At 43.8% G+C, this 26,073-nt stretch overlaps 1 protein-coding gene and 1 long non-coding RNA gene across 4 annotated transcripts in view; one reads left to right on the plus strand and one right to left on the minus strand.

Moving 5' to 3' along the window:
* MAML2 (mastermind like transcriptional coactivator 2) overlaps positions 1–11,988 on the plus strand; it is a 213,706-nt gene extending 201,718 nt beyond the window's left edge. For 2 of the 3 annotated variants that reach the window (XM_068181463.1, XM_068181464.1), the window contains 2 exons: positions 1,348–1,459; positions 7,238–11,988. In XM_068181463.1, the coding sequence (XP_068037564.1) occupies positions 1,348–1,459; positions 7,238–8,217 (1,092 nt within the window). In that variant the 3' untranslated portion in view covers positions 8,218–11,988. The remainder of the gene's footprint in view (positions 1–1,347; positions 1,460–7,237) is intronic. The other variant, XR_010996336.1, reaches the window with a different exon arrangement.
* LOC137469091 (uncharacterized) lies at positions 3,393–8,904 on the minus strand. The gene is made up of 2 exons (XR_010996337.1): positions 8,769–8,904; positions 3,393–3,565 (listed from the first exon to the last, which is right to left on the minus strand). It is a non-coding gene; the product is annotated as an uncharacterized lncRNA (long non-coding RNA).
* Positions 11,989–26,073: the final 14,085 nt, after the last annotated feature.

Here is a 26,073-nt window from a genome sequence, read left to right on the forward strand (position 1 = left end):
TTATTATACTATACTTATTAAGAAACCCATCACACTCACAGACAGTCATGATACAGGTGGACTCTATTGGTCCTTCAATCTAAACACCATCACCATTGGCCAGTTAAGAAATCACCCTTTGGTAAACAAATCTCCATAACACATTCCACATGTTCACAACAACAGGTGCAGCAAGTGAAGATAAGAATTGTTTATCATTCTTTTCTCTGATCCTCTCACAGCCTTCCACAGGACGATGCCTGGGAAAGTTATGTGTTGCTCTCTGTGGCCAGAGAGCTGCTGCCACAGAAAATACAGATTTTTCACTAGAAAGTCCATATGCATGCTGTTTTCAGGCAGATTGTCCCCAAATTACTCCGATGGACTTGCATCATCAGCCAGGGCCTGACTTTTTCACACTGACAAGCTGATTTGCCATTCCGGCAGTTGAACCCAAAACCTGTGCACATTGCAGAAGAGGTGTAATGCTGTCCCAGCAGCTGTCCAGTAAAGACACATGTGCACCAAAGTCACAATTTCCTGCCATGGGGGCACTTACTCCAAGGAACCATGTCTCATGGGTGAGCAGTAGCAGTCTGGAGGCATCAATCCACACTGATGGTGATGAGAGATTTGGCATTGAGTCTGGTGCCTGCTCTTTCCAGATCTTTATGAGCACAGGTCAGTTAGTCAGATTTCCATTCAAGGATTTAGATTTTTATCTTCCTCTCACCAGAGACATGTCCCTGCAAGCTCAAAACAAAAAAAAAAACCTCCCCAACTAATATTTTTTTCCTGCAATCTTTCCTTGCTGTTCTTGCCCCAGTTCTTGTACTCCCAATGTAAGAGGAAAGACAGCACCTCGAGCACCTTGTACATGTACAGGGAAGCACAAGGCAATGTTGAGTGGCATGGAAACAGCCAGCCCAGCACCATCCTTGCTAAACCATGTGTCCTGCTGGTATCCCTACTGAGGAGAGCTGAGGGGAGAAAAAGCAAGGATTTTGCTGGGTGTAGGAAGTGTAGGAAGGCAAGAGTGAGGGAGGGAAGGGCATGGCTGTGGATGGAGATGACAAGCTGAAATTGGAATACACTTTGTACTGCAGTGCAGACATGGACATTGTTCTCAGAGGCTGAGAGGAAAGTTGAACCAGGGTCAAACACAATGCAACCAGCAAAAAGATTTCTATTTAGATTTCAGTAGGTGATGGCTCAGTTTCACAATTGAATGTCCTGTGGACCAGACAGAGTGAAAGGAAGAAATACTTCAGTTTTGTACCTACTGAGAAAATAAAGAGATTGGCAAAACACAGAGCCAGGAAAGCATAAAGAAAAGCAAATTAATGTACTTCTACTCTAATCCTCTAGGAGAAAATAACTCCACAAGACCAGCTGAACAGACACTTGACAAGACCACCACCAGATTATAAAGACCAAAGAAGGAATGTGGTCAACATGCAACAAGCAAACCAATATCCTGGTAAGTACCCATGGGTTCAATGCAACTCCTTCCTTTCTTCCTTCCTTCCTTCCTTCCTCCCTCCCTCCCTCCCTCCCATGACCCATAAGAGCCATGTATGCATAGGATGACTGGGGCATGATTTTCTAGATATCTGCTTCCATCACTGCAGAAGCAGTGAGGGGTGGCTGCTGCCCTCCTGTGCTATTTACCTCACTGTCCTGCACCACTGAGAAGTGCTGGTGTATGATCTGGTGCTTTATCCAGGCTGATACCACCTCTCTAAGACTTGGGGAAGGAGGAGTTGCCACCCCTCCCATTAGCACTATCTGGGGCAGATGTGCACCCAAATACCTGATGCAGAGATGTCCTCTTGACTATGCAATCTCACTGTGTTCAGATGCTTCTCTCACATATATGCTGCATCTTGGCTCAGAGACTGAGATGAGAACCATCCCTCTCTTCAAATGGCAGTTCGTGTACAGTGTGAGGACCCTCATCGGATTTTTAAGTACCCCACATGGCACCATCATGGGTGGTACTTTTGGTCTGTTTAATAGGCTGTGGTTGTGGCCTTAGTGCTGCTCTACAAGCAGGATTTCAAGAGATCAGTCAAAAAGTATATCAAAAGCCCTTGCTTTCTGCCAGAACTGCCTGGGCCAGGAAATGCCCAACACTTCAGGACTAGTCCTTCGCTTCAGCTCTTGTGCCCTGACCTCCTGGGAGAATCTAGTTTTTGAAGCACAGGATTGTTTGTTTGGCTTTTCATACTGTTCACCTTGCTGATTGGCTGAAGGCTGCTAAGAGAACAAAGGCAGAGTAAGGAAAAAATGCTGAGGAGAGAGGAGGTGGGGGAAATGCAGCAGATGGGACCAAAGGATGTTTTCTATACCGCAAAAATTTCTGTGCATCTAAGTGTAAAAAGAATTCTTTGCCTTCTAGTATATTTTTGTATGCAACATGCTAAAGAAAAATAAGAGGGTGGGTTTTTGTGTTTTTCCATAATTGTTGGCTCTGCAGATTCAGCTAGTGATCTGAGTATTTCCTTCTTACCTGTCCTTTGTAGCACAACTTTTTCAGCTTCTATTATGATTTTAATGAGCTCTGAAGTGCAGCTTACTCACATGCCACCCCTCTGCCCAATCTGCTGGCTATGTGGGACGCCCAGCCCAGCTCTGTAGGGATGGGCCAGGTTGGGCTGCTCAAGCAGCATTCATGCACTCCTTTGCTCTGCTTACAAGTTCTAGCAGTGATAAGCTTGCTGTAACCTGGAAACTACTGCTGGAAACTGCTGCTTTCTAGTGGACCTGGGTGTTAATCTTCTCCAGTAAACTGGCTCAAGCATCCCAGTGTAATAGCCCACACTGAGGGTCCTGCTTGCTAGCTTGGTACCTCCTGTACTTCCAAAATAAATGCTTTGGCAACCCCAGCATTTTGCTGAGGAATCTTGTGATTTGCTGTGTTGTTTAATGGTTTGTTCCTGGAACCAGATGATTAACTGAGACTCTTGGCTAGTACTTAAAAACAATCCATTTCTAGCCTGAGAGAGAAAATGGAAGCGAGTGCAGCCACATGTGTGAAAGGCGCCAAAGAGAGTAGATCACCATTGTTATGTGGCGGCTCCTGTTGTTGTTAATCTGATGGACTCTTTGCCAATCTTGTGGTATTTGGAGTCCCATCTCCTCGGTTTGAAACATGTGGGAATGGCACCACTTGTCCATTCAAATCTCAAGTCCCTGCTGAGTGAGCCCCAGGAGGACGGCAGCCTTTCAGGCAAGACTGGGAGAAAGGGCTGTGCTAGGAGCTTCCAGCAAAGCTACCAGAGGGAACGATTAGGAAACTCTTGCATAAGGGAGTAACAGTAGGGAAACTGTTCCCTTTTTCTGGGAATAGCTTTGCTCAGGTCAGGGAAGAAGAAACAAAAAGCTAAATAAAATTGCACAGGCTGGAGAAGCTTGGTTGAGTATTTTATTTCTCTATATTTTTCCCCACAGTGCCATGCCATGGCAAGAAACCCCCAAGAAAGGAGCAGGTGAATCGGGTAGGGAAGCTGTTTCTCCAAGCTGCCGTAGCCTGGGGTGCCCAGCTGCTTTACACAGTGCTTCCGAGGAAGGCATTTCTTCCCATCTGTAAAAAATAAGAATGGAAAATACTTGTGTTAAAAATAAAAGCATAAAAATAGCAAAACAGAGAAAGACGAAGCTTTGTCTTTTGGCAACAAGTACAACCCCTTCCCAAACACTTGTGTTCTTTAAAACGTGTAGTATTTGCAGGGGCAGTGTGATGGTAGCCCTGGAGTCTCCTCAACAGCTGGCAGGGTCACCGCAGGAGGGGCTTCATCCCAGTGGCAATGAAGTGACTCTACAAACTTGTAGTTCAGGTGGAGAGAACCGTCTCTTGAAATGCCACTGAATTCTGTACCATTCCTCCTTTTTAATATGGCCTCATGGGAGCAAAAAATCAGGGACCCATCCCTATCATCCCTGAAAAAAATGACAGGATCACAGAAAGGTTTGGGTTGGAAGGGACCTTAAAGATCATCTAGTTCCAAACCTTCTGCCATGGGCAGGGACACCTGTCACTAGACCAGGTTAGTCAGAGTGCCATCTAACCTGGCCTTGAATACTTTCATGGATGGGACATTCACAACTCTTTCACTAGTCCAGTGTTTCACCACCCTTGAGTAAATTTCTTCTCTATGTCTAATCTAAACCTATTCTCTATCAATTTAAAGTCATTCCCCCTTGTCCTGTCACTGCATATCCTATTAAAAAGTCCCTTTCTCTCTCTCTCTCTTGTAGCCACCTTCAGGTACTGGAAAGTACTAGATCACCTCAGAGCCTTCTCTTCTCCCACCTTAACCCCAACTCTCTCCACCTGTCTTCATAGGAGATGTTACAGTCATTCCAAAAACACACAGCCCGGCAGCAAAGCCAAAGATGGGGCTAATCATGTGGTTGCCAACTGAGCACTGACTGTGGGGATGTGATTGTCCCTGTTGGGCTAAAACCAGGTGGACTCCCCATAGCATATCCTGTCCCAGGGGCTGCCCAGCTCAGGGACTGAATTTAGGTGCTTAAGTTAGGACAACACAATTCTTTGGATAATTGGAGCGTGTTTGTGGAACAGGCTGCCTTCCAGGATAGGGGGAGCTTCTTAATTTAGGTATCTACGTTTATATTGATTTGAAACAAGCACTCTAGTTGTGGAGTCACACTCAGTGTTAATAATGATTTGGGAAGAGTTATTTTTTTAAGTCCTTAAGGAAAAAAAATTGCATCTTTTGCATCCATTACTAAATAGAAATAGCATATGTATAAAAATAATGCAGAAAAAGCAGAAATATACAATTTTTTTCTTTGGTTCCAGTCTGTGGGAGCTGAACATCATTATGGTGAAATTTTAACAGTAACAGTATAATAAAAGGCTGTTCCTAAACATAGACTTTTTAAATATGTATGCCCATGATTTGTCTAAAAGAGTTTTAAAAGAGCTGGCTGAGACGTTCTCCAAATTCTTAGTGTCACCTTTTATTTAGTCTTCAAACACCAAGGGAGACTGCTAATGCCATGATAAAAATTAAAAGTCTAAGTAGGTAATAGCAGCCCTAGTAGCCTAATGCAGAGCTCAGCACAACTACTGGGGAGCAGATACAGCCCAAATAATAAAGAATTTAGGAAGGGGAAGATGTAATTAATTTCAAGCAACATGAGCTAATGTTAGAAGAATCTTTCCAGACTTGCATGGTATCTCTTTCAATGAAACCACTACTTAGAGGCAATAGTTGTTCAAGTTATGTCCCTTAAAGCATCTGACTTCTTACTGCCTATTTTGGTTAAGAAACCTGAGTGACACAAAATTAACATATCTCAAAAGGAAATGGCTGACAGGTCTCCAGATATCACTGTGAGCAGGCTGTTTGATTGAAATTGGATAGGCAAACATTGTTTGAGATGATGCTGAACTGGAAAAACAGAGCTTACTTTACATCCACATTGGAGATGTGCAAAAGGTATTACTGTGACCAGCTATGATATACAGATCTGAAATCAAACATCAAAAACTGTCAAGTTCTGAAAGGAGCTCCAAAGGACCAAAGGACTGGAAAACATGCCACACTCTGAAGTATTTGGAGAATGCTGCAAGCATGACGCAGTCTTGAAACACTGTGTAGTAGGAAGGAAATTATGATGGACCAACTAATAAAATTAGTCACACAGACCAATGCATAATAAGATTTGGTGACGAAGCCAAAGTTAGTTAAATTCCATCTGGTTTTGCCATATGTACGAAGGATCAAACCAAGGCAGTGTCTCATGCCCACAAGTGCTATTAGTTGCACCCTATGAAATAGCAAATCTCCTCATTCCCCCTCTGGGAAAGGCTCAGAGAATTCCTGAAATGCAGTGGTACCTTGGTAGCAAGCTCATTTGACAGCTTTTCTCACACTTTGGGGGCCACCCAAAGAGGTGTGAGAATTTAGCTTCTACTGTGCCATGTGGCTCAGATTTCCTCAGCTGACCCACACATTGTGTGAAGAAACATCTCCTTTCATTTGCCTTGAACCTGACTTTTTCAAGCTGTGCTTCTTGTAGGGTTTGTACTGGAAGCAACAGTAGCAAAGGGAATTACACTATGGAGCAGCTGATTGTGTGCAGAGAGGGTTCTCCACAGTGCCATCTACACTGGCTGTGTTTAAAAAGTGGTTGATCTTTTTCAGCCAGTCTCTCAGGGATTAATTCAGTCTTGCACTGCATAAACACTCAGACTTCATTATATAAATGACCTACTGTGGCCTCATACTAGAGGCTGTGTAGCCAAAGAAGTGAGCTTGTATTGAATTTTGGCGGCTGAAGGCAAGAAAATCCTCTCTTCTTGTCATCCATTGGCAGATGTTAAGTACAGGAAAATCCTCCATAGGACAGAATCAGCCAGGAGTGATAAATTCATGCCAACTCATAACTTGTAGTTTTCTGATGCACAAAAGGGGATGTTCAGGTGCAGCAAGCGCTGGCACATCATGTGTGGTTCCCTCACTGGCAAGTCTCTTTCTGCGGGGGCAAATAGCCATAGCCCAGCTGGGAAGAGAGTTTAGAAAGGGCATGTGTGGGGCTCACCAGGCACAGCACCGCATCATGTCCTCATGCCTACTTGGCCACCATGTGGGAGGACAGGCACGTCACAGACTGGACTGAGCTCCTGTCCCAGCCTATGGCTGCAAATGTGTGAGATGCAGTCTTGGCTCTTGCTGTCATCTGGGACAGACATTCCCCCCAAAAAAAGGGATGGATACTGCTCCTGTAGGTGTCTAAGAAAGGTGGAAAAGAAGCCTGATGAAAGTGACTCTCGCTCCCCATTGTCACTAGAGTGAGCCAAGATGAGCCATGCCCTGTAAGGAAAAGTTCTTGATCTCTGATCACTTAGAGAGGCTTTGTCCTGTCTGATGTGTTTAGTGCTTCTGTAAAGGAAGGCAGGAAAGTCTTCTCTCCTGCCCAGTCCTTCTGTCTGTCCTTCCCTGTTCCAATATTTCTCTTACAGTGAACACCAGTTTTGGCTCATGTGCTGTCCTCTGAAGGGATGGAAAGCCCACAGGTAGCTTAGTATAGACCAAAGCACACTATGGATGATAGGCATCTTCAAGGCCTTGAGCAAGTTCATGTAAGTCCTCTTAAGAGCAAAGTGTCTTCTTCAAGAAACTCTGCTTATAGAAAACTGGATTTTTGAGCTGTTGGTATTTGAATGACACCACATATTCATGCACCCACGCTTGTTGTAACACTTCTGTTTTCTTCCTTCCAGGTGGTTCACCAGCTGTGAGCATGAGTTCCAACATGTCCTTATCCAACCCAATTTCAACTCATAGCATTATGCCCCAGAGCTCCAGCCTCATGTCCACACCTGCTGGAACCCGAATGCCTTCTGTCCCTGCTGCTCGGAGTATGGGCTGCTACGGGAACCTTCCTTGCAACCAACCAAGCACATACAATGTGACTTCAGGAATAAACCAAATGCAGCCACACAGAAACCAAAATCAAGTTCTGCCCAGTCAGAATAACCCCATGGTGTCTCGACAGCAAACCATGACACAGGGGAACAACGGGGCAGCTTTTGGGACGGGGTCAGTGGTCAACTCTCAGCAAATAAGGCCAAGCTTGACCCATGGAGCGACAGGTATCCCTGCTCAACGGCCGGCCAATGTGATGATCACGGCTACTGCCAATGCCCAGAATTGGGCCCCACAAGAGTCTGCAGTGAAGCAGCAGGATGCACTGAAACCTGCAGGGGTCCGTTTCCCTACCGGCACTCCATATCCTAACCAGTCTTTGCAGCGCAACATAGGCAACCAGCATTTTCCTCAGCGTGCACTGGCACCTCCTAACCAGTTAACAGCGGGAGTTCAAATGAGGCCCCCTCTAAACCAAATGCACCAGACTCTAAATGGACAATCTGCTGGCTCACTACGAGGGCTCAGCATAAGACCCAATCAGCTGAGAGGACAGACTGTGCCTACCTTGAATCAGCCAGGAACAAGTATGACACCGCCATCATCTCTGCCATCAACAGGTTTCACAAGTACCAACCAAACCTCCCGGGCTTACCAAGGAAGTGACCATGGTAATGACCTAGCATTTGACTTTCTGAACCAGCAAGGTGACAGTATAGGACCTGCGCTCAACAGTGACTCGGATTTTATAGATTCTTTACTGAAAACAGAACCTGGTAATGATGACTGGATGAAAGACATCAACCTCGATGAAATTTTAGGGAACCACTCATAAGTGACAGTACCAAGAGGGAGCCAGATGAAGAGGCAGCAAGGACATTAACTTTCTCTTTAGATTCCAACAACCTGCTTCCTTAATTTACACTCCAGTAACTGGGCTGTCCTTTAAAATACAACATAGAGCAACTGCCCTGTTTGAAGAGTAGCTCTAGGAATAAAACTGAAGAGACGGTGTGATATTCCTGCCTGCCACAAAGGAGTGAAAGCATGTGAAGGGTCTGTTCCCCACACCTGTGCCCAGCCCATTGCAAACTCATTGGTTCTTCTCAGAGTGGCTCCAGGAAAAAAACGTGTTCATCTTCCCACACATGGAAGCACCAGACAGTGGTATGGGCTGTGGAATATCATTTCTCTGAGTGCAAGTAAGACCCCAAGTGGGCCACAGCTCTTCAGTCATCATGTTCACAGCCCTTAACTTCCTTGGGACTGCTCAGCCCTGACAACATCAAGCCCTGTGTAAATCTCATGGCATTACAAAAACTGTTTACTTCTGCACAGTACAAACTTACATTTGCTTTCCCAATGATTTTGTTATAAACCCTGTACCTTTTGCAGCACACAGCAGGGTAAGTGGTCTCATCCAAGGGAAGAAGGAAACAGATTATCCAGCATGTTTCTCAGTGTGCTCTAGCATTTGTGTTCTCCCTTTCGTCAGTGTTTGCAGTGAGTATTAGAGGATGCTGCTGTTTTGCCAGCAGCACAGTCATTCTGGGCATTGAGGGAAACATGAGATGAACTACTACCAAAGCTCAGGATCCTCACTTTGCCACCTTGCCCTTCCCCAGGGACTCCAGTGACTTAATAGAAACTTGAGTGAGAAGGGTGCTCATGATTTGTCCCTGACTACTCTCTCAATCCAGCTTAGAGGAGGGCAAATACCTAAAGTGGCTCAGGTAAGCCACTGTCCTTGTTTTCATCTCAAATCATGGCGAGTATCAATCAGGTAGTTCAGCCTGATCTTCTCTCAAACAGGTTTAGCCCAGACAAAATGCCATCATCTACCTGCCTTGGGGGGAAGCTGCCATTTTGATTGCACAGCATTTTGGTCCCATCTTGTTTTCTTCTTTGCCATATGGAGGGAGTTGAAAAGAGTTCTGTTGATGGCCCAGGTACCCACAGCCTCTCTTTGGAGTACAAGAGGCTCTGCCCCTGAAACTAGCATGCAAATCAATTATAACTCACAGCGTGAGGCTCCATCAGCCACATCTGTGCTTGCACATGAAACAGTTCTGGGGATTATTTCTGGGCACTGGACTCAATCATCTGTTCTGGGTTTGGGGATGGACCAGCTAATATTGCCCTGAGCAATTTCTGTGTATCACTAGGAAGATATGCTGGGGCAAGGACCATTCCCATGAGCAGTTTGCAGGCACCTTGCCTTGAAGGTTATCAGAGCAGAGCAGTAAGGATACAGGCTGTCCCACACCTGCCAGGAAATAGTCTTGACTATATTAAAATTTTTGCTATAGACTTGGTCAGTAATGGCATCAGAAGGATATGCTATGTCACTATAAAGCAGCTGCATAGTGATTCAGACAGCATTCATGGATGAGAACAGACCTTGCAATTCAAATGAAAATGCTGTTCTTTCAAATGATGCAGTGCAATGTGTTTCACAGCCTCCTCTGAATTAGCTAAAACTAGATGTAGCAAAGGAATACAATGCCTATGTTTCCATGCTTTGGTGCTAAGAGGCATTGCTCAGCCCATGCAAGTGCTTTATTCATCCTTGTTAGTGGCAGTGGGATGAGTAGACTATTTGACAATAGCCTCTGCACTTATCTGACCCAATTCTTGTGAGAGGATTTAATAAGGCTTTTCCAGTTATTTCACCCTGTCATTTCAAATGGGCACACTTTTTCAGGATGTTACAAGAAGCATTGTCGCACAAATGAGCACCAGCACCTCCACAAAAGGTGTAACATGGGCATTTAGTTAGATATGCCAGTTGAGACTGTTCATTCCCAGAGAAATAAGAGGGACAAGAAAGCCTGCTGAAGAGTCCCTTCTGCCAAGCCAGCTAGTGATCCTTGCGCACCTCTGCATTGTGTAATGGTGACTCAGCTGCCCAGAAAGCTCCCTCTTCTCCCCAGTTTTGGTTGGGGTGCATGCAGTCCCTTGGATATGCCAGTACAAGTTTTGCCAAGTCTTTGAAGAGCTTTTCAGCTCAGGCCACTGGGGTCCCACCTAAGCCTGGAGAGATACAGATGCGATATAACAAATGTGTCCTGTATAAATCATGCAAAACTAGACTGAAGTAGTAGCTGCACGAGTTTGAAGTGAAAGGAAGATTGGCTTCTCTGCCTCACACACTCCCTGTCCACGAGCAGGTCAGCAGTGAGTGCCAGTGCACTGGTAGGAACAGACAACTGCGATGGATGGCACTGAGGCTGAGGCTGAGTAAGTATCACCATGAGCAGTGGGCACTGTAGTCTGGTAACTTCAACTACCCTCACATGCCATTGAAAAAGCCACCACTGGTTTCTGTATTAGGGCCAGACTGATTTCCATGTCCTCAAATTATGTAAAAAAAATTGTTCAGCTGAGGAGCTGGTCCCAAGGAGTCAGGAGTTGGACCCAATGATTTTTGTGGGTCCCTTCCAACTCAGGATATTCTATGATTCTATGGTTCTATGATGTCATGCAGTGGTGGACTCAATGCTGAGTGTTGTCCTGTTGGCCTCAGCCTGGAGTGCGAAAGACCCTGGGCTGTGAGTGCCATCCCTGGAAGCAAAATTACATCCTGTCTTGAGTAAATTCAAAGAAGGTAGAGGCCATTTCCAGTCCTGTATATATTTGCCTGATGCATTTGAAATGCGAGCTTGTGAAAGATTCTTGCAACCAAAACTTGAATCCAGTATCTTTTCTTCAGAACACTTGCATCTGAATGGAGCTAGTGTATTTTTTTTCCTTTGTTTGCAATGGTTAAGTGCACTACCCCTAAAGTCTATTTTTCATCACTGACTGGGCACTCTTCACAGTATTGGGTTGTAAATATAAAGAATTATTTGTTTTGTAAACTTTTGTAAAAACAGCAGCGAAAAGTAATAATATTTTGGTAGGAATAATAAAAATCATATTATTTGGGTTATATTTATACATATGTGAAATAAATATACTATCAAAAAGTTGTATTTTATACAAAAAGTCAGCTGTTACCTTTTGTATTCTATATGCAAAGTTTTGTATGATATGATTGTTTATTTTTATCTGCAGATTTCAATTCTGGGTTTTGGGGGAGGGCAGAACGGGATCATGGTTAAATAGCTGGGTCTGACCCCAAGCTCACTGAAACCAATGGAGTTTTTCCATTGCCTTCATAGGGCTTTGAATCAAGCCTTTAAATCGCCTTCAGATATGTTTCACATCTGAAGCTCTCTGGAAACCTCAATATGAAAACATTCCAGGTTTCAAATTTTTTCCCCAAAAAAGGCTTTTATTATTATAATTATTGTTGTTATTATTGTTATTATTGTTCTTTCAGCTGTTGGGAGGCAGGTGGGATCTATGTAACTGTCATGTCCTTGTTGCATGTATGTCTGCTTTATATTTTCCCCATATTATAAACCAGTGTTTCTCTATACAGACTGAAAAGAAAAGTTGCTGTACAGAAATGTTTGTGTTTATGCATTTTTACATGTGGCTGTATATACCTCCTAGTACTATGCAGTGACACTTATTTGACTCCATTTATTTTTCACCTAAACATGAATAGTATGTTTTTCAGTAGCTATCAAAACTCTGCCAAGTAAATCAATCAAAATTATCCCAAGTGTCTCTTTTCTTACTATGAATTTTATATTGAATGTCTGTTTAGTCAACTGCTCATTCATCTGAGTAAATTAAAATTTTGATATTTTAGGAGCAGGGGGTGATAAAAAAGAACATCTGGCAGTTTCCAGGAGCTCAGCCTGTCTCTTTGCCAGAGAGCTGTGACATTTTCTTACTGACTGAAGACATGGTTTCACTACCAGAAAGAGTTAACAAATAATGGTCAACAAAAAATGCTATTTTAGCTCCTGGTGAATGGGTTGATAGAATCTTGCAGCAGAGCAATTTGCTCTGGGATTCTGTAAAAATTGAAGCTGAGAACTGTGTACCCCCAAGAGTCAGTTACCCCAAGAGGGCTGGCTAGGTCCCCAAGCCCATGCCCTGCCCTGGATCATACCCTGGAGATATTTGCCCCACTCCCCTCACTATCAGAGACTCCTAATGAGAAGCTAGAAATCAGACAATTGGCTTCTCCTTTCCTCCTTGCCTCCTTCACATTACACCTCATTCTAGCCTAAGGAGATTCCAGCCTATGGAGATTCCAGCATGTACAACATCACGTTGGGTTGTGGGCTGTTTCACACAAGCATTCATCCCTACCAGGCTATTTTTAGAAGGTCAGCCCTGAGGAAGCGTCCCCGTTCCTCGAGAGGCTTTCCGGGCTCCATCTCCAAGTGGGCGGCTCTTCCTGCCCCATGAACTGAGCAGAAGGGGTGGTGGAGGGGATGTTTCCAAGGGACAAATGTCAGCACATCACTGCCTGTGCTCAAAGGCTGCCTTGTGCTATTTTGAGATGTAGGAAAAAATAGGGCTCCCCACATCTTAACTGCTTCACTGCTGGTGGTGATGATGAGGGACTGCCATGCAGCACACCCACCCTTTTAGTCCCTCTCTGCTCACCTTCCCCTACAGGCTAAGTGGGAAAGCACCTCCCCTGGCTGCCTCACAACACCAGCTCTACTGGCTGCTGCCCTCTCAGGTAATTTGGTTATGTTGCCTGGTGCCTCCATTATATCTGACTCCTAACCCACAGATGGCTCCTTTGTCCTGCCCTGGAATCTGGTGCTCTCACAGGAGGGATGGGGGAGGATGCTGGCAGATGCCCGGTGTCCCACTGCAGAGGCTGTGCCCATCCTCCCGATCCTGGATGGACACGCTGAAGTGAGAAGGTGCCCAGGAGATGTGTGGCTCTCTCCTCACTTCAGCATTTCCAGCAAGGGTGATGGAAAGTGCTTCCCTTGCACTCAAGGGGGAAAATAAGGCACAGTCCCACTCACCCAAAGGTAAATCCAAAACAAATCAAGAAACTCATGTCCTACAAGTGTGTCTTTTCTATCTCAGCTGTAAAGGCAAAAGGCAAGGCAGGCAGGATGTGGGAGCCTCAGGCAGGGCTGCTGCCCACCAGCAGAAGGTACATATTTGTCAGTGAGCTGAAAAACAGCCTGGGACCCCTGCCTGTCCCTGGAGTGTGATTGTCTTTGCCACCAGGCTCTGAGTTCCTGGCAGTGCTTGGGGGCTGTGACCACCCTCCTACAGGTCTCACAATCAAAAGCCATTCCCACTGTGGGTGCAGGACAAGAGGGATAAGACAGTATAAAATACAAGTCACCCTTACCACATGGCTTCTGTGCCAGAAAATGTCCCCAGGCCTGTCTACTGTGCCCAGGGAGATGTAGCCAGCGAGGCCACATGGAGGGAGTGTGAGACATGAGTGGCAGTGAATATTTTCCCTGCCTGGCCAGATGCAGCACAGCAGGAATTGCACCAGGTCCAGGCAAGGGCTGACCTTTCCCACTGCATCCAAATCACTTGGTGGGAACCACTACCAGCTTGGGCAGCACAGCCAAGAGCGCTGCTCCCTCCCACGGCAGCATGGACATCTGGCAGCTGCAGGGACAGGGATGACACAGACAGGATTCCTCCTGCCACAATAAAAGTTTCAACCATGGTAAAAGCTTACTTCATTCTAATTTTTAAACTAGGCATTCTGGGTCCAGAAAAGGTTGGACAAGCTGAAAAAAGCAGGCTGATTAGGACTTAGAAATTTCGTCTTTAAAAAACCAAAAACAAAGCCAAACAAAATGGAGCAAAAAACAAACAAACAAAAAACCCACAAAAACCTACAGAAACAAAACAAAAACAAAACAAAACAAACAAAGCAAAACAAAACAAAACCAAGTCAAAACCAAAACAAACAAAAGAAACTCAACATGAAGTAGCATTTGGCAAACTGGCATTTTCATGACAAGAAGCTGCTTTAAAAGAGCCGAATCTTAGATGATTGTTTTTCCTGTAATGACCCAGCCTCCTGTGTGCTGAAGAGTGAGCACCCAGCAAGTGAGAGCCCTTGTGGGTGGACACATGTGGATCTCCGTGTTGCTGGTGTGCTGTGTGCCGGGTACGAAGGCTGGATGAGCTGCTCCAGCACCCTCAGGACAAGCAGTGGCAGGGGCAGCCTGAGCCTCCCAGAGTAGCAGGGATAAAGCCCTGCTTGGCTGCGCTGCCACATGCCTGGCGAGTAGCTCGCTCTCCCCAGACTTGTCCTGCATTCCTGTACGTGGCTTCAGACAACAAAGATGCTCTATCTACATTTATTTTGGAGGGCTGACTGACATGTTTTCACTCTGGTTGACTGGTCTGCCTTATTTGATGGGACACAGGTGCTTTGTTTTATCCTTCTTGTCCAGGAGCATGGGGAAAACCCTGTGGTGCTGTTCAGTGTTTGGGTGAAATGCTGAGTACAGGTGCATCCATGCACTCTTGTTGAAGTTAACAGATCTGATGGCAAAACCTATTCCTCAAGATCAACTTGAGATGAAAGGTAAAGTTTCTGATTGTTGTGAAGGTCAAACGTCAGGTTTTGTCCTTGATGCCACTATACTGGAGAGTCATGGTGAAAATAAAACCAAAGAATGTATTCAAATTGCCTTTTGTGCTTACCTGGTCTCTAAGTACAACAGGGAAGTTCCAATATAGAGGCCTAAATTTTTTTTTAAATTTAATTAGTTTCTGAAGAGATCCTAGAGTACTAGCTGCTGAGAAATATTTATTAGAAACCATTGTGGTATTGTTTAAGGATCTGATATGGAAAGCTCCTTCTTGTAGATGTGGCCTATGGGGTTAGTTCTATAAGCTGATTTCATGAACAAGTGGGCACACATAACAGTCAAGTTAATATATAATTTGTATACCAATGAAACTTCCATCAGTGAAAGACATCTAACTTTTTCAAAGAAAAATGTATGGGGAACTCTGTAATTTGGCTGCATCTTTTCAAATTTATTTGAGATGGAAGCTGATGAGTTTTCCTAAAGTGCAGTTTTTAAAAAGAGGAATGTGTAAGAACGCACATGACATATTATTTGATTCCTGAAATTTAGCAATGTCTTTAAGGTAAATACTGAAGAATGTCTAAAAATACGTGTGTTGGGCAATATAACCCTTTGTGAATCTACACAACAGCTTTGTTAATGAATGTTTATTCCATTTATTGAGTTTCTTCTCCTCTTAAGGATTGTGCTTTTTTTCCATGTTACTTGTCCTTCAGCAAGACTTCTAGCTAGCATAATGTTATTCATAGTACCTCTATGAATAACCTAACTCTACAGAAATTTAAAATTGGTGTAAAGAAACCCGTTTTACTCTCACTGATTTCCTTAGTGTGAACATGTTAGCCTTGGCCTGTTGGATAATCAGGCTCACAGGATGTGTACAGCAAAGGCAGGCACCCCATGTGTGTTTCCAAAAGGCTGATCAGAGCTGCAGGGTTGTGTGGTGTCCCCATTCACACGTGAGCCACAAGTTAACTGCATTAGTACAGCTAAAATCAGGATTTTGTGCATAACACGCCCTGAAAGCCAACTTTTCCCTTCATTGCAGTAACAAATCCACTAACCAAAGAGTTTGTCCATAGTTACATGGCATCTTTAGGTCATTATAGCCACACTGGTCTTGATTAATTGTGTGGATCTTACTAGAGTAAAGCCATCACATGATAATATTATTAATTAACTTTCCCTCCAATGCCAAAGACTTAATCTAGTGTGTTTTACCATATAAACTGCTAGCTTCTGACATACAAATACCAATAGACCATCTGTTTATACTGGGGAGTTTAAAATCTTCTCACAGAAAATATATGGAGTGCTTTAGAAGGTTACAAAGAGAAGCTTTCAACAGATAACAAGATAGTGCTGTTCAAAGAAGTAAACCATTAAAAAATGTAATTAAAAAACCCTTCGTGAAGAACATTTCATTAGTTTCTCAGCATTGAATATAGTCTTTTCATAAGTGACTCAAGTGCACAAAACCTCAGAAATATTCTTTTGTTACATCTGTCTTTTTAACCCTCAGTAGTGGCCTATTTTGGCTTCCCCTTTTGGTTTTCTTTTACAAAAAAATTTAGAATTAAGTCTTTTTTATACACTTTACTGTGCCTCCAAAGCCTCCTGCTATTAGATCAGTTTTAGCTTTCAGCAAGTGCGAGTGTGCAATAAAGAAAAATTTCCCAATGGCCACCAACTCCGCAGCACAGTGTAGCTGTGCACTTGGATGATAGATTAGCTGCAGAAATGCTGCTTTTTATTAAATTATCTAAGCTTTCATCCGACAATGCTTTCACCAGGCTATAACAGCCTTTGATAAAAGGCAAGATTTTCGATAAGAAGCCCAAAGCCCAGCTCCCATGCCTACATTGATCGAAATGATGATATCTGGCCTTCAGCTTTTCGCTTGTAGAATAGTGCCACCCTGGGAATATGATGTAGTCCAGGCAGAAATAAGCAATGCAAATGAACAGAAATCCAGAAAATATATAGAGGAGAATGAAGGTTCTTTAGCCTGAAGAAGAGGAGATTTGAGTGGGAATAGGAAAGAGAGTCTTTGAATGCATAGATCATCGCTCCACGATAAAAAAATGGGTATTTTCCATAATGATCTCTAACAGGCCAAGAAATCAGGGCTTCAGGTTAGATGCCAGGTGGAATTTTGTAACAGGAAAGATGAGGATGGACTGTTTGAGGGGGGTATGGGGTCTGAAGGTCCTCAGGACCTGCTTTAGGCAACTGTCAGAAATTATACCGGTGTGGTTATCTGTCTTCAGCCAGCGGAACACACTAAATTTCTTTGTGGGTCCTCACAGAAAGGCAACAAAAATATTGAAAACAAGCGAAAAGTTTTCATGTTGAGGAAGGAAAGGTGGGGGGAATGGTTTGTGGGGCTTAAGTCAATGAATACTTACCCATTCATATGAACAGCAATGCATCCCAGCCCACTTCCCATCCTGTAAGGCTACTATTCAAATCCCACTCTGCTTTCACACCATAAAAAAAACAGCAGGAGGCTTGAGAGGGATGGGTTTGTCCCAGCTGTCATGTCTGCTCCTTCAGATGTTTTCCTGGGGAGCAAAGTTAAAGAAATTTTCTATTTCAGCTCCCTTTCCTGAAGAAAAAAATTTTGATCCTGTGCTTCCACTTTTGTGTTAAAGTTACCAGATCAGGCTGGCTAATCACAGAAATGATCAGAAGCTCTCAGAGATACCCGAATCCAGCCTGGAGCATGTCTAAGTTGATGTCTTTGTTCACTTCACAAAACTAAACAGGAGTACCTTGTGAGAGGATTAGGTGTCTGCAATTCAATCTAGATGATTGCTTTATTATGGAAAACTATCCCTCTCCATACCACCCAGAAGGACAGCCACCACAGGATGACAGGCTACCACAGACTCCTGTTCCACCCCAGCTGAAGCTGCAGGCTTTAGAGGCAGAGTTAAAAGAAGACTTACGCAGCTGCAGGAGAGGGGCTTAACAGCGTGTGAACGCCATGTGCTTGTAGAGGTATTTAAAGGATTAGGGGAGAATTAAATGTTTGTCTTTGTTGCTCAGCACAGCTCCAAAGCTGGAAGATGACAGATATTAAAGAAGATATTTCCCGTCTTTATGTAACGGAAGGAGACTCCTAAAACAATAGCAGGGAAATGCAGGCATGACCTAACAGATTTATAGACAAAGATGCTGGAAGGTTCTTATTGGATGGGTGAAGAGCATGCTACTCTGCAGTATAAAACAGTGATATGAAGTTCACCATTTCAAACACTGGTGAACAATCCCTAACATGGACAAAAGAGCTGGCACAGGATTCCCGGGAAACAGAAGGCAAGCACCCTGGCTGGTGGTTTCAATCCACCCCTCTGCACTGCACTGTGGGTTAACTGGCCAAGGCAGAGATGTGCTAGCCATGGCCTCTCCTCAAAGCAGTTCTCTTGGGCCAGGGGTGGTCACGAGTTCATCTGCTGCTGTTAAATCTGCCTTGTACCAATAATCAAAGCTCTTAAGTTGCCCAAACAGGGAACTTTCTCTATAACCTTTTAGGAAAAGACAAGTCTGAAAGAGAAACACCTTTGCAGGGATTCTCAGGCCAGCAGTTGCTTTCTGGGGGAAAGCTTAATTAAGGATTCAAGTAATTCAGTGCCTTAGCTAGCAAGGGGAGAAATGGAAAGTCTTTCTCAAGAGAGGTTATGACATTAAATCAGATTTTTTACTGAACTGAGAAACTTGCAGCTCCACAAATAGGGCTAAAGGGGTTTTAAGATACCTTGGCATGCCCCTGATACCAAGCTATTCTGCACAGCTAAGCCAGCTGTGGGGACACGGGCTAAGCTGTGGCTCACAGCCTACAGTACCTGCCCTCAGGCACCAGAGCTCTGCCCAGGGCAGCCACTCTACTCCACACTGAGGCTGTGGCTGCACTGGCTCCAGGCCCTTCTGTCTCCAGCATCATCCTGTCAAAATACCAGGTCCAGTGCTTCTGGAAGCATCTTTAGAAGGCAGACCGATGGCCGTTTTCTGCATGAGGGAACATCTCTTCCAACTGCATTTAGGAGTTTTATGGATTATTCTTCTTCACTACTCATTTGATTCATTATAGAAAAGGCAGAGCAAAGGCGAAAACCTCACTCATTATATATTTCTCCTCTCCCGTTCCAGCCTATTTCTCTGAAAGATGTCATCACTGAAACAGTTAATTGGGTCTAGTAGCAATTTATATCATCCTTAGAGAATAAGGGAAAATTCTTTGTAACAGCAAACCTCATTCTGAGCAAACACAGCTCTGACTTCCTAAGCTGCCCATCACCTAAAACAGCTGCATTATTTGTGACTTCAGAGGCCTCACAATGAAGAAAATAACTCTATTCATCTTCACTGTCATCATAGTATAAATTTGAAATGTATTTGGGTTTGTGTTATGTTTAATGAGAGTTGGAATGTGCTCCCTAGAACACTGTACAAGTACTTTTACAATGTGCACTGGGATAACAGATAACCAGGTTATGGAGCAACATGTTCATACAGCCAAAGGCTTTATACCTTGTCCATAAAGAATGCTGGAGCAGAACAAGGACATTTCTCTCTATCTTTTCCTTTTTAAAAGTGAATTAACATCTCTTACTGGGGACACTGGTCCATCCTACATTAGGGTTACTTAACCCTTGCCTTTGCAATGGACCATTGTGATCCTTTTCTGTGACGGGATCAGACCTCCATTTTTTTGGAAGCACGTATTCATACTCTGCACAGGGAATGTCCTTGGGGTAAAAAAGTATCTTTGACTTGGAAATTCCTCTCTGCTTTGGTTGAGACATTGAATGTTAAACCTCTGTTATTTCACTTCTCAGTTTCTTTAGGTTGGAAAGCATGTTGGCAACACTCCAGAATGACTGAAGCATTGAGGGAGCTATGAGGCACGTGCTGATGGTTCAAGTCAGGGCTCATTCTGAATTCCTGCTGACTTCAGGCACTGCCAACACCACAAAGCACCTCTGCTCTCTGCAGTTGCTTTTGTAGCAGAGCTGGCCAAAGCAAACATGTCCCAGCCAAAGCATCAGCCTCCAAACTGTCTCTGCTCCTGAGCCACCTGAGCTTGTCTGTCAGCATGCTGAGGATGGGCTGAACCTGTTGGCAGAGCAGCAGCAGATATTGCACAGAGATACAGCTGCCAGAAAAGTTGTGGCTGGGAGATGGTGGAGGACTGTGCATCATGTCACCATCCTGTCACACCACCCTGGGGCCCCCATGACAGACTGAGGAATGCCATCCCTGAACAGAGGAAAAAAAAGAACAGTTGCCTTAGGCTTCTTTGTTATTCCTCCACAGCAGTGCCAACATATCCAGCACTAAAAGTCACTTCTCATCCTTCTCCTTCCTTGTCAGGGTCAAAAATTCCCCAGCTAAGAAATGAGGGCTAGCATCTTCCTTCATACATTCACCACCAGCAGTGTATGTCCCTCTTAATCTCCCAAACTGCAGGGACTTGAGGCTTCTGTCCTTCAAGGGCGGGAAAGAGGATACTGGATTGTGCTCCTTCTCCTTATCTTTTGAGCCAAATACATGAGACAGCAATCCTTTTCAAACATCCCAGACCCCAATCATACAGACCTGCACAAGCAGAATGAGGGTATTAAGATCATCAAAGTCTCTGAGTTACCGTACTGAGGGTTCAGAGGTGACTCACTGTAGATAACAGCAAGGTAACTTATTACATTCATGTAAGATAATTAATGCTTAAGTTTGGCCTTCAAAAACTGCAGGAGCTTATAATTCAGCACAAGGTAAAAGCAGTTGATAACCAAATGCTGAACTATGACCAGAAGTGGCATATTTGGTGTTACTTGTGAAGCCTGCACTTACGTGCAGACATAAAACTTGTTTCTAATTGCACAGTTCCTTTATGCTTTTTGTCCTGAACTTTCCCTGCATCCAGCACTGAGATGGGATGTCTGAGTGGGATCCCTTTAGGTTATACGGGGAAATTTGAGAAGCAGGCATTTCCTAACTTTTTGTACACGTGGCATTGCATCCTAAATATTTCTTTCATGCATTACTTTGATGAATACAACACAGATTGACGTGTTCATCAATCAAACAAGTGTAAGAATGGATAAAAGCTATCTGCTCCTTTCATGGTCTAAAGCCAGCTTCAAGAGGAGGGCAGTGCTTTTTGTAACTAGGAGAACAGGAACAGCAACTAGTGCTTTCAGCTCATGTCAAAATTAGAGTCTGAGACCACTTGAAGGACACTGCAGGCTCCTGCAATTGTGCACTTCCCTGACTAGCCACTCACTACCACCTTCTTGGAAGAAGCACATACTCTCCTTTCCAGCTGTCTGGTGCTCTGAGAAACAATGCCCACTATCCTCACAGTGGGTGTGTAATGGTCCTGGAGTCAATGAGAAACAACTCCATGGGTAGGTCCACACTGATAAAATAAAAAGTGGTCAGGGGGACGCCAGCCATGGAGCCAGGTGGTGCAAATTGTCTTCTGCTCACACCAGAACCAGTTCCTTCTGGAGCAGTCTTGCCTTATCACTGCAATACTCAGCCTGGTTCTCCTCCAGCTCAATTAAAGCCCTGTGATCTGCCTTTTCCAAAACTTAGTTCCATTGGAAATGGCAATAAGCTTCTTCCCTCATTGTATCCGTGGGCTAAATGTGTCTTCAGTAGCTTCCTGAATATTTTCTACAGCTCACACACTGCACACAGGTAACTTACACAGAGCAGACAATCAAACACTCTCAGATACTTCATTTTTATTGCACTCACTGTTAAGCTTGCAACTCCCCAGCCCTTTCATCACTAGAGCATAATACCCTGTTGCTTTTAAAAGAAAGTATGAGCCTTCCACATGAAAATTTGAGCCATCAAGGTAAATAAAAGGGAAACCAAAAGGAATTAATTTCCACTGTGTTTTATATCCTGGAAGTGTCCTTCTCATTTTAATATAATCTCCGGATCCTACCATCCACATTTTATTGTATTTCATTAAAACACTACCACAAATGTGCATCTTCCTTAACAGTAAAGGAAGTATAAATGCAATAAAGTCAAGTGTTCTTAACCATTTCCCTAATTGTTGCTATTAAACATAGCAGCTGCAGATTAAAATCTCACTTTAAGGAGTCTGTGCGCACATAGGCAATATAGACAGCACTATTTCAGACAATGTAGACACAAAATTACTAAATTTTAAATGAATGTTTGCTTGAAAATTTGTGTATAAATCAGGACTGTAAAACACAAATTTGAGATCTAAAAGGTATAGAGACTTTTCTCCTCCATATGAACACCTTTTCCCATCTCAGAGACTGCAAGTGCTGAGACTTCAGACACCTTCCTAATGTCTGACAGTACCAAACCAAATCTTACCCCCACATAATTTTTTCCTGCCTGATCACCCTACAACTTCTGGAAATACATTTATTTCCAGCAGTAGTGGTTTAACAAGCATCAGAATTTTCAAATTTAACTCCTGTGAGTAATTCTTACTTCATGTTTGCCAGATTGAAGACCATTACACAGATGCCAAGGAGCTGCTGGAGTGCAACAGCCCAAACAGCCAGACTGCTGCTGTGATGTATTTAGTCCTTCAGGAGATAAGATGCTTTGTTTGAATTGACACAAAAAATTGATCTGTGTGTTCTGCAGCATGCAGTGGAAGTCTTGCCCCTAGAGCCCAAGGCCTGCAGCTCTCCAGGTGCCCGCAGCCCTCAGGCTCCCTGTCTGCTCAGCACTACAGTCCGTGGACTGTGCCAGTACCATCACATTGCTGTAAGTGAACACAGGCTACGGAGCACTGCAATAATGCACAGGCCATTGAGAATTAAAAGCATCAGGCAAATAAAAGCCAGGTGACCTGCGTGGTGACTCCAGCGGACTGTGCACACTGAGCACACATGGATGGAACCTGATTAGCCTGTGGCATATTTAATGCCTGACTGTTCTGTGGGCAGCCATGAGCTGGTGTTGGGAGTGAGGACAAGAAAGCAGTACACAGACAGAGCAGCAGCAAGAACAAAACAATGTGCACATCAAAAGTGCTTCATAAACAGGTAACAAGCTATAGGGTACAGGATTAGGTCCAGGTTGACTCCAGAGCCCCAGGTCTGTAGCACCTTGCATCAATACGTGCATGACTGCATTAAAAAAAAAAAAAAAAAAAAAAAGCGACAAAAACTGTTAAAGGGTCATTGATCATTAGCTTCTGTTTCTGTCAAACACAGAGGGGATGCAAGGCAAAAGCACTGTCAGGGTGCCATCATAGCCAGTTCAGAACCAGACTGTGGGTGAGCTGAGGTGACCACTGTGATCAGGTTAACCAGAAGTATAGTAACTTTGGAGGCACAGTGACAATTTCAGTGTAGCTGTAAGTCCTAAGTCCCTCTCTTTGTTTTGACTAGTTTCCAACTTCAACAGCACAGGCATTATGCATCAGCAGGACCAAATCTGTGCATGTACCCTATGACCATCTTGTAACAGATGTTCTTGCAACCACAAGCAGCTCTAGCTCCAAATCACAGCCACAGTGAGTTGTTCTTCATCAACCTCTCTGCCTGTGCCAAAGCTCTTGCTGTTTCTGACCTCATACTTTATCAGCTGATGGGGCTTGACAAAAGGAACACATGCCACCTCCAGTGTGATTTGATGATCATACATCACAGTGGGATCTCACCAGTGACAATCCGCCCTTCCCAAGGCACTGAGAATCTTTTATTGCCTGCCCACTGCCCTGAAGCTGTAGATCAAGAAGACAAGAAAATGTAATAAATCTCAGAACCATTTTAGTGAATCAAAGGAGAGACAAGGGTGTCTCTTGCTGTGTGGTTTTCAGAACAATTATGGGACTGAGTCATGCTGCAAATTTTTTGGACTCATTGATGAGGACTAGACTAGAGAAGGCATGGTGTGTGAAGCTGCCTTTGCCATGAACCATTTAACGTGCTGTCTAAGAGGGCACAGGAATATATGAGTATAGTGGCAAAAATACGGGAGATCCACAGAGCTGCAGCAAAGAGAGCTAGTTTTAGAATGGATAAGATTTTAATGTTGGGATTGCAACAAAAGGTGATAATTTTCAAAAGGGATTAGGGCTCTGACTCCCTTATTGTTCATAGGCCTTTCAACCATGGGATGAGCTCTGTGATGGGAAGAGGGGGAGGGAGGGGGAATGTCTGATGAGCTGCACCATGTAAGGACAGTTTATGACAAAGACTGCAGCAGGGGAGCAAGCTTTCTCAGAGTGGACCATTTGAGTACATGATCCTGCTTTATGGTCTACCATTTGACCACTGTAGAAATATGATTCCTCCTCTGCTCTGGGGACATTTACTCAAGCAGTCACAGACCATGGCCAAACATCCTCACGAGACCCCTGCAAAAGCTTGTGCCAGGATGTCCAGGGTGTGTGACTGTCCCTAGCTTTGGTGAGCCCCATGCTCAAAGTGTGAGACACAAGAGACCTGTGTTTGGCTGTGCAGCAGCAAAGCTGAGGAGCTAATCCAGGAATGAGAACATCTGGATTCATAACATCTGGCACATTGATATAGCAGATGTATGGACCACACATACATACAGAGCTAGAAAGCCCTTAATTCGACAGACACATCGTTTAAATACAATGTGGATACAAAACAGAATCTCACTTTCACCCAGAAGGACTGAAGCAAAAGTCTTACTTCCCCTCACTTAATCATGTTTTACATATACATAATATTATCCTCTTTGTGCTGTGTACACTACAGCTTTGACAGCCTCTAAACACCTAAGAAAGCCTGGAGCTATGCATTTTTCACTTTGCATATGCTACAACCACATACAATTTCAGGAAGTATTGGAGGATGTCTACTTGTCTTTTACTTGGAATTAATCTTTCACACCTTTGATTCAAGGAAGTTCCTTGACATTCTCTCTTTCAGATATCACTCAGCTGTGTCAGCCACATGGCATTAAAGATGAACACAGATAATTCTATTACTTATCCATTATGTTAATTTTACTGTTTCCTGTATTGAAATCACAAAATGACAGAACATTCCCTCATAGAAAAAAAAGAAAAAAAAAAAACAATCAAAATGATGATACGTGTAAGATAATGGTAGGGGATGTGGCAAGCAAAAGTAGGTTAACAGACTGAACGACACTTATTTTGCATCAGTTATACAACAGTCTTGTGAATTGCCCTTAATTGGTTTTGGTTATGTCAGGCCTTTATTTAATTCTCCATCACATTTAAGAGCCCTGAGGAAACACACTTCACAGAGAGAATATTCTGACTGACTTTGAAAATGTGGTATTGTTGAGCAGAAAGACTCACTGAGCAGACTGCTAGTTTCTTTCAGCAGCAGGAGAGATGCAGGAGGTGATTAGCTTTGTTCTCATTTACAAAGCACCAGTGGGGATTTCTAAAGGGTTTCACAGGCCCTGGGGATAAGGCCAAGAACAAAACAGGGCAGTGAAAAGCAAATAGAGCACTTCATCAATAAACTACTTAGAGATGCCACATCAATAGCAAATTAGGAAGAAAGGAAGGCATTCTAATACTTTCACATAGCAATGGAGGTTTATATATTGTTTTTATTCCTACTTGACTTTTTTTAAACAACTGCACCTCTATCAAACTTAGCTTAGCAGAGGGAACAGAGGTAGTACCAACTCACTACCAAGCTATTTGATAAGATCTGAAAGGGAGACATGCACTGCTTTGTGCTAGTTCTACAGCGCTGACCTCTCCCAAGGGTTACTACCGCCAGGAACTCCATCCCCGGAAGGGCTGGGAAGAGAGCACACCAGTGGGAAAAGGCTACCAGGAACTGCCTGACTGCTTAGCAAAGATGCTGAAGTACTGCTGCCACAGCACCCCCTGCCCGCATGTGCCACAGAGGACACCATCTGCTCGCCCGACACAGGTGTGGATGGAAAGCTAAACAGAAGAGACAGAGAGACAGTATGCCATTCATACCTCGGTTTTCATCAATAAATGGTGCTTCTAAAACGTTCATTGCCCCTAACCAGAGGGGAGGAAAAAAGGTGAACATTTAAAAAAATTTTGTAGCTGGTACAAAATCAGCACAGGATTTTTCATTTTAATGACGTCGAGACATTTTTCATTGTAATGATGTCGAGGCATTTTGTTTGGATTTTAACGCTGCAATAAACCACTAGCAATTAGCTTATTTTTCGAACAATGATCTCACTTTTAACGGTAATACAGAGTTTTCATTTTAGAAAAGCCTCCACGAGCCAAATTTTCT

This window comes from Anomalospiza imberbis, chromosome 2, assembly GCF_031753505.1.
Source record: "Anomalospiza imberbis isolate Cuckoo-Finch-1a 21T00152 chromosome 2, ASM3175350v1, whole genome shotgun sequence".
NCBI lineage: Eukaryota > Metazoa > Chordata > Aves > Passeriformes > Viduidae > Anomalospiza > Anomalospiza imberbis.